General features: G+C 36.8%; 1 protein-coding gene across 10 annotated transcripts in view; it reads right to left on the reverse strand.

The window, feature by feature from the left end:
• The window catches only part of ZC3H13 (zinc finger CCCH-type containing 13), an 86,529-nt gene that overhangs the window by 30,342 nt on the left and 46,456 nt on the right, over nt 1-9,731 (reverse strand). For all 10 annotated transcript variants that reach the window (XM_069068734.1, XM_069068736.1, XM_069068732.1 and 7 more), the window contains 3 exons: nt 7,886-8,196; nt 5,756-6,223; nt 1,335-1,517 (listed from right to left, as the gene is read on the reverse strand). In XM_069068734.1, coding sequence (XP_068924835.1) covers nt 1,335-1,517; nt 5,756-6,223; nt 7,886-8,196 — 962 coding nt within the window. The remainder of the gene's footprint in view (nt 1-1,334; nt 1,518-5,755; nt 6,224-7,885; nt 8,197-9,731) is intronic.

Genomic DNA, 9,731 nt, shown 5'->3' on the forward strand with positions numbered 1-9,731 from the left:
CCCTATTTAAAAAAATTTTTTTAATGTAAGATAGCATCTACAAATATAATTGCCAGTTACAGATATCAAAATCTTTACCAAGAAAAAACTTTACATTTTTACTTTGCTTCCTTTTGATTTAATCCAGGGTTTATTTCTCTGAATGAAAAACTAAAATTTTCATGAAGTGATACCTAAAACTACTCCACTGGCTGGAGAGAGGACAAAATTCCAGGGGACAAAGTTCAACTGTCTTTCTACTAAGAGAATAAAGTCTCTATTCTAAATTCCATCTTATAGACATGTTCTCCCCTCCATCATTACCCCATATCAAGATTTATTACCTGTGATGCTGACCATAGTAAAGCATCAATATTCAATTCCCAGGTCCATAAAACCTCATACTATATTAATCTCAGCATTACAGTATTCCTTTAGTAACCGGTCAAGGTTTACACAGACCTTTCCCACAAAATATTAAATATTTAAATACATTAATATGAACAAACAATAAAACTTACTAAAAAAAATCCTTAAATGCATCAATTCTAATATCAAAACAATTAAAATTTTTTAAGCTTTTTATGAATCTTTGTTACATGAACAAAAAACTGCATGTTTTATATACACCGAAAAGGATAAGACATGACACTCAAAGAAAAAAACCTTATTCATATTTCCCCTACTTGCTTATTTTTTTTCCCCAATATCATTTCGGAAAGAAAATATTTAAATAAAAAGGTTTTCCGGCTCAGTACCCATCTCTCTGGTAGTAACTGCTATTACTTCTTACTAGAGATGGTAGATGGCTTTGCTGGGATGTCTAATCTAAGGACCCGTCAGTCCTATGGACCCTTTTAGGCCCTATAATCGAGGGCTATGAACGGAAAGGACAAGCAAAAGAGCAGAGTAGCTTCCTCACCTACCAGTACCTGGGCCTCAGGGTGGCCAAAAAAGCAGGAGATGGCAGGCAGGCTACCTGAGCTGGTGACTACGCCAAGTTGACAAGCTTGAGGGAAGCAAGAGCGGATTTGGGAACAGGAATAGAAAGAGACGGCGGTTTTCCTTAAAAGGAAGAAAGCTGCCAGAGTTGTCAAAGGTCTGTGTAGGGGATGTCAGCAGTCAACTATTTCCATTATAATCTCTTTACCCTTACAGGAAGTATCATGGAAGAATGTTAGAGAATGTTCCAACTATATGTGTGTATATATATATATAGGTGTATGTGTGTGTCATTGTGTTTAGTGAGAAGCAGGATTCTCTAAACAGTTAATTTTCATTAACGACAAAACTTGCCACTAATTCATCTTACCCTAATTTAATATGCATGCATTAATATGCACACGCTTTCATACCTCTCTCTCTGTTGTCACGTCTGTCCCTTTCTCCATGTCTTCTTTCAAAGGATGAGTCCCTAGCTTGATCTCTGGTCTCATAGCGGTCTCTCTCAGGATATCCACTTCGAGAATCCCAGCTTTCATGGTAGTTTCCACTACTACTATGCCCATCAACTTGAGATCCTCTTGTTCCTCGACTACCTGAACAAAAGATATTCACACAAATGTCTAAGTTATTTTGTTTAGTAAGGTTTTAAAAACATCATCTTTACAAAGATCACCACAAAGCACCCCAGTAAATCATAAAAACTCAACGGAAAGAGACCTGAGGAATCAATCTTCCAGTCCAGGCCCTACTTGAAACATTAATTCCCAACACCACAAGCAGTCATCCAGTCCCCAAATATGTGGAAATCACTATGCTGACATACTATTTTTAGATAGCTGTACTTGCTGGGGAAGTGTAATTCCACTCAAACTGATATCTCTTCAAGTATTGTGAGGATTGTGATCGTGTTGTATACCAAATCCACAAGGCTTCTCACCAAGCTAAAGATTTCTTCAAATCAACTTTGAATGACATAGTTTTAAGTCTTTTCACCATCTTGTTTGCTCTCCTCTTATTGCAGCATCAAGAAAATGTTTTCTCTACTTAAAAACTAACAGGCATTAAATAAATAGAATATTGAATTAGAAGACCTGATCTCCAATCCTGGATCACAGACAGATTTTGTCCAATCAACATGTTTTTCTCCTCTCTACAAACAAATACAGCCTGTGTACTTATGAAGTAAGAAAACATATCCATGTAAGAGTTCTCTTTTTACCATGTAAATGCCACCTGCTCTCAATGGTAACTTTAAAGAATACTATAAGAAAAAATTACATCCTATATCTTTGTTTTGAATACACTTTACAGCTAAGAACTCTTGATAAAAGTTCAAAGTGCTTAGCCAAAGTATCATTATAGCATGTATTCTCTGCTCAATTCTGCAAGACCCAGTGCTAAAAAAATCTTCAAAGAATGTGGTGGCAAACAAAGACCTGAGGGCCACTCAACTATAGCTCTGCCTACTATCCAAAGCCCTTTCTAAAGGCCCTTCTGCTTAATTGTTTTAAGGATAGTACAAACTGACAGAATCAGAAAGACCTAATGGTGTCAAAGAATATTACTGACAATATATCAACAATTTCCTGGTAATAAATCAAGACAGCTTAAGAGATGTGGTAGCTTGGGCTTTCCAAAACACTTTCAAAAACCATATACTGGCAAAAATTCCAGTTATCAAAGAAAAACACAGTTGCTACCTTAATGTCCCTAACTCCTGGGAATAAAAGTAAGAGTAGTGCAGGAACAGGTAGCTACTCAAGAACAAATAGCATAATGCAAAATTCCCACCAACCTAAGGGAAATTCCTGGTCTCTCTGCAAAGGACTAGAAATTATACTGCTTGACTTGGATTTTAGCTAATCATAAGCACCTACTGGGTACCATCTGGGTCCAAAGCATCATACCAGATAATTTAGTTGTCTACCACATCAATGAATAAGGTCATCAGTAAATCTCTCAGCACTAGAAGTATGAAGTTTGATCATCTTTATAGACCTTCTCTAGATTTATTTCTAAGAATCTGTGTGTCAATTTCTACCGGCTCCCTTTAGTACTTTGTAATTTTTTACCACTCAGGAAAAACTAAAAAATATTTTAAGGTGATCAACTTTGTTTAAGTCAAAAGCATAATCTGGGGAGTTGCTAGCCACCTGGCAACTGCCCATCACAGAACACCAAGACAAGAATCTTAGTGAAAAACTGGGGTTGTAGTTTTCTAACTAAAGCACGTAGGTTTTTGTTTCCAATTCAAAGTGTTCTAAAAAGTTAATGCTGTCACAATTCTGGCCACTGACAGGGACACTGTTTGCTATGTTCTAGCCATGAAGAAATCAAGTAAGACTAATACCCAAATAAACCAGTAACAATGTCTTCAGGAGAAGAGTCTATAATTATTGTTGCACCTATTATATAAAGAACTATAATAAGCATTATAGAGGACACATACATGCACAAAAAGACAATAGTTCATAATTTTAGTTTATAATCTAGTTGGAAAAACTGGAAAACAAGGCAAACAAAAGAGGTTAGAGAATTTTAAAAACTAGTTAACTTGTCCCTAAAAGTTATAACAGTATCATCCTGGGAAAGCTTAAATACTAGAGAAATAAGAGAGTCTCTTATTCAAGGTCCAAATTACAGGACAGAAAGTAAAAAGTATGCGGGATGGCAGGGAGTAAGGAGGCAAGGTCTGCAACCAGGAGACAAAGAGAACCATAAGAAGTCACCTAGCCTCTTTCCAAAAGGTAAATCGACAGGCAAACATAATCAGGAAAGAAATTCAGGGACTGGCTAGAAAAAGCAACCCAGTGGTTGTAAAGTTAACTATGATGTGCATAAGAACTAATATAAATACATTTTTGAATGAAAATGTAAATCAATACTCCAATTACATTATACTTAAAAATAGTATATAATTTACATTATACATACAGGAATTTATTGATTTAAAGTTATTTTTGGTCTTTTAAAAACATATACACTATGTATAATACACGTAAAAATGTATGTTTTTCAAAGCCCAACCAATATTTAATGTTGCAAATTAATAAACTTCAATTGTATGATGCATATTATAAATGTTTTTAAACAGAATATAATGTAGACACAGCTAAGTTAAGAGTTCGAGAGCTGGAGTCAGGAAGACTAAGTTCAAATCCAGTCTCAGATATCCACTAGCGGTATGACCCTGGGCAAGTCTCTTAAGTTATGTATGTTTCATTTTCCTCACTGGTTGACTAAAGATGATAATAATAGTACCCACCTCCCTGCTATGAGGATAAAATGAGATATTTTGGAAAGTGTTTTACAAACCTTAAAGTACTATATTGGTGTTATTACCATTATTAAACACAACAATAAAAAATTAATATACTGTGTATCCCAAAGTCTTAGTTCAGTTTAAGTTCTAACCACATATATTTGCATCCATATGTGTGTGTGCACGTATATATGTATATGTGTATAAATATACAAGGTGTACGGGGTGGCTAGGTGGCGCAGTGAGTAGAGTGCTGGCCCTGGAGTCAGGAGGACCTGAGTTCAAATGTGGCCTCAGACAATTAACACACACAAACAAAAAACCTAGCCATGTGACCTTGGGCAAGTTACTTAAACCCAATTGCCCTCCAAAAAGAAAAAAAAAAAAAAAAAATATATATATATATATATATATATGTATACTGTTTATGTGTCACTGAAATCTTGATCTACCTTCTCCCCACCCAAACCAATGTAGACTGAAAGGGGGAAAAAAAGAACTTTAGTTAGTTGGTTGAAGGGTGGGGGAAATTTCTCAAGGAAATGGTGTTCAAATCAGGAGAAACAGATAAACAAGGGGAAAAACATGAGTGTCAGGACAAAGGACTCTTTATTAGGTTGGCTTATTAAGCATACACTCTGTGCAAGGCATAGTGTGACTATAGGCCAACGTGGAGAGAGTTCTGGGGAAGGAACAAATTCAGCTGAGTATCAATGTTCCAGTTTATGTTTGGGGACAGTTTAGGGGTTGGAAAAAGTACAGAATGTTAGGAATATACATACACCAAGGGCAGTAGAAACAAAACCTGGGTGTCTGTGTGAGCATCCTAGAGCACAGCCTTTGATGATGAAAAAGGTAAAGGGGGGCAAGGGAGAAGGCCTGGACTAATCCAGACTTCATACTTTTGAAGTTTTAAGTCATGACGCATGGAAAGTTGGAGTTCAGGAGAAGGTTCTAGGGGATGAGTACAGAAAGAAAGGAGGGAAGGAAGTAGGGGAAGATAAAGCCCAGGGGTTTAGATAGATAGTTTGATGAGCTAGGAAGGCATAAACATAGGGATAAATTCAGCTAATCTGTTCTTGTTTCATTTGTTTCTTTTAGTACACCACTTTAACCACAGTGAATTTAAATTCCAGTTATATCAAATTTTTCTATTAGAGATTTCATTTCCTCTTGATTCATCTGCGTATGTGTGCATTTGTACACATATGTCTTCCTGACATCGCCTTTGACACTTCTAACTAATCATGACTGATGACTTTCTAAAGAATACAATAAAATGGAACTGATCAAGTGACCCTTCTCCCTCCAGCTCATAACTGTTTTTTGGTTGGTTTGTTTGTTCAGTTTGGGGGGGAGGGGTGGCAGTTCAAATTTTTTTTTTTACAATGCAATATAGTGGTAAAATGCTACAACAATGATCAGAAAATCACAATAACAAAAATGTAGCATTGAATAAGAAACTTATGTTTAGAAAAGACATATGAAATGTAGCTATCTTTAAATAAATGAGATAGTTACAACAAATAAGATGAATAAGATAAAAAAAAAAAAAGATCTAAACAGTACCCTTTTCAGGCAATTCTGGACCTCTGCCTCTACTTCTACCCGTCCGGTCACTCCTACTTTCATTTCGAGATTCATTTCTAGACTCATTCCTTGTTTCAGTTCGAGAACTCTCTTCTCTACCATGATTTCTTCCATAACTTCGAGAGTCTTCTTGGTAAGTTTCTTCCTTCCGGTGAGTATCTCGATTTTCACGGTCCCTGTAATCATGGGTATCTCTCGTAGAACGTGAGTCCCTCTGGTCACGGTTATCTTTATTATCTCTGTTGTAATCTCTTGTCTCCCTGGAGTCTCGGGCATCTCTGGATTCTTTTAATTCCCTTCGGTCTCTGGTATCCCTGGTTTCTCTCCGATCTCGGCCCTCTCGAGATTCTCTGTCATCTCTATGGTCTCTAGAAGAGTTCTGGTCCTGGTCATACTCTCGTTCTTCTCTAGCTTCTTTCTCTCTATTATCCCTTTTGCCTCTAGTCTCTATAAAGGAATTTTGAAAATTGAATTCAATTACTCCATCAATTTTATCAAGCATTTTCAGTGAGGTAAAAACTATATAAAAAATACAATTTACTTCCACAAATGATACGTACTATATATTCTAGAGGCAGCTCTTATTAGACTTCTATTTTTAAAAACGCAAGTGAGTTATTTCCAAACAACAATGCTGTAAATAAAAGATATACTCCTGAGCAGCCAAAATCTGGCCTATACACAAACATAAAATTAATCTTTATGAAGGTCTAAGATTGAGAAGGAATAACGGGCAATGAAATAGGCTGCTTGATGTGCTAACTGACCTGAAATACAGAAAACGTAAATTCCAAGTCTCCAGAGGGATGCCTGAAGTTTACAGCTGGTTAATATCCAGTACAGAATGAAGAGTTTCATCTGGATAGGAGGGGCAGGAGACATGAATGAAATCTTCTTGGAAGGGATGGAAAGGGTTAACTTTCTCCTTTTTCAGAATTCCCTAATCTCCAAAGGCCTGCTCTTTTATAATGTCTGTGAAGGTTCAAAGGTCAAACCAAATAAATTTTAATTTCACCTACCAACTACTTTTATAAATATATATGAGATCTCCCTTCTCTAATACTAGTTTCTCTTTTCTGAGACTTATTACAAGAATGGTTCATCTGACTGGCATTCTGCCTGGCATAAAGTCACTCTCATGTCCCTCTCTGTTTTTGAAATATCTAAAGACATGCTATCCAACATGTATCAGATCTTTTGCAATGCTCGATAATGACAGCATTTTCTAACTTTTCACAGAGAAGTGAAACAACTTGACTCGATGTTCACCTTATTTATTAAAGCTTTATTTAAAAGCAAGCCCATTCCTATAATGAAGAGAAGTAGCAGATCTTAGTATTTGTTTAAACAAATCAAGTTAGTGACATGCTCTGTATATGAGCAAGGAAATAATCTACTATGTGCCAGGCACTATGTTAAACACTTTTATAAATATATGTCATTTGATAATAAAGTAAACAGCTTCCACGAACTAGTGATTTTTAAGGCAAATTTGTCTGATAAAGAGGTAATGTACTCATAATGTAGCTGAAAAAATCCTAGAGTTCCCCCATAATCTCAAGACCTAAACTCTTGACAGATATAGGGGAGAGAATAAAAGTTAGCAGAATCAGTTGAGTTGAGGCAGAAAATTCTGTATCCTCTTTCTGGATTTAGCTACTAATAACCTGAGGACATGGGGCTGCCTGATGGCATGGAAAAACTTTAAGGAGTTGAGATGAAAAAAGAATATAAAGAAAGATGGGAAATAAAGCTGGGTAAGGAATGGAAAAGCTACACTTACTTGATAAGATCTGTGGAAAGAGTATTGGATTTGGAGTCCAAGAAACTGAGTTTAAAGCTCAGTTTCTGAGACAAAAGAAAAATCTGGTTGGACAAATTCCTTATCTCCGTGGGCCTAGCTGCTATAGTCTGAACATCATACTTTCTCAACAAACAATATAGTAGCAGGACAAGGCCTGAGCACATTACAGAAAACTTACTAGAAACATTTTAAGGGCTCTGTTACAACAAAACAATTTGGAGGTACAATGTAATTTGTAACAAATATTACACCTACAAACTAGGAACTACATACAAAAAAATACCACTAGATATGTGTGTGCTTACCCTCCCTCCTTTCGTGGCGTCGATCATGTGACTGTGAGGTCCGCTCATGATCATGCCTTCCTTTTTCACGTGCTGGAGAGCGATGTCGTGATGGACTTCTCTTTCTTTGAGGAGAAGATGAGGACCGTGGTGGGTAAGGAGAAGGAGAGCGCCTTACTGGTGGAGATGCTGTCCTCTGGTAGGCTGGGGAAGGAGTTCGTTTTCGGCGGGGTGAAGGAGAATGTCTTTGAATGGATGACCCTGATTGTGATGAAGATGAGTGATGCCTGGAAGATAAGGGAGAATGACGCTGTCCTGTTGGGGAAGCAGATCTATACGGGAAAAAAAAAAAGAAATATATATATATATACACACACACATATATATACACACACACACACACATACACACACACCCTCAAACAACTTTATCTTCTATGCAATAGGAAAAATCTTCACTAAATGCTAAAACTGAATATAAAAACTGAAAATATAGAAAAAGTAGATGAGATATAAAAATTAAATAAGTAGACTTCTAGGATCATGAAAATGATTCATCAATCCTAGTGTTAGCAGAAAAAAATAAAGCAATTTAAAACGGTAGCTCTGGGCAGAAAATTTTATATCCTTTTTCTGGACTTAGCTACTAATAACCTTCCCAACTCTAAGAGGTATTCTCCAGCCAGAGTACAAAGCTCAACCCCAAGCAAGAGTCTCATGCTTGCTTATGATCATCCATGTTAGTGAACACAAGTACTAATGAAGGAATAAGGGACACAAGGAATGGTGAGAATGACTTGATAAACAAGTGTAGTATATGTACTGCTAAAAGTCATAACCTCAAGGAAAAGTGGCTATAAAAGCTAATAGAAGACCAGGGGAGGAGAAAACTATTGCTATATGATATAAGGGTACAATATGTACAATATTACCAACACCTCAGCAAAGACAGCTAGAATAAAGGTTACCTGGCATAGATTAGGAAAAGAACAGTACTGTACACTTCATATTGACTGTCCTGACCCCATGGACCAGCACATCTCTAATTCCTAGATGTATTTTCTTATTAGCATACACTAACACTGCTAAGAGATAGTTAAAAACCCAAAGAGGGACACCAGGGACTCACTACCTACTCCTAGACATTCTGGCACATCTGTACTTGTCCATACTGAAATGGTAAATGAATAAATGAATGAGTGAATGAATGAATGCTTATTAAGTGCTTACTCCATGCCAAATACTGTGCTTAAACAAAGGGAGTACAAACAGAAAAAATTGTTCCTTCTCTCAAAGAACTTACATTCCTAGCAGGGGAAGCCAATGAATGGAAGAGTTCAAGTGCAGGGTAGACAGAAAGAGCCAGAGGACCTAGAGGTTCAGCTATAAGGCAGATGAGAAATACCAGGAGTCCTTAGAATTCATCAGGGTGTCTGCCCCAAGAGTGGCCCACCACACTTGGGAAAGAGGGAGTGAGCCTAACAGTAGAAGTGGAAGATTTAAGGTTTTTTCTCCGGCTGAGTGGGTATGAGGGTTGAGGGAAGTCAGTGTCCTTCCAAAAGAGGGCAAGGGAAAGGAGGCATCAGGGTCTGCCAATGATTGTGATGAACACCTCTTCTATTTCTGGAGACATCTGACCTAGAATTCTACTTATACATTTGATATGGATTCAAACTATAACATGAATGACCTTGATAAGAAAAGTAATTGTTCATTCTTTCTTCAATGGTATCTACGTGAAGATACCTAAAAACCTCAACTACTTCCCTATAATGAGACTATTAAAATTAAATATACTTGCTTGAAAAATTCTTCCTTACACACACACACACACACACACACACACACACACACACACACACACACAC

The sequence above is a fragment of the Petaurus breviceps genome, unplaced genomic scaffold, assembly GCF_028583685.1.
Source record: "Petaurus breviceps papuanus isolate PSGF00001 unplaced genomic scaffold, PetGlider_PUasm1.0 90769, whole genome shotgun sequence".
Lineage (NCBI taxonomy): Eukaryota > Metazoa > Chordata > Mammalia > Diprotodontia > Petauridae > Petaurus > Petaurus breviceps.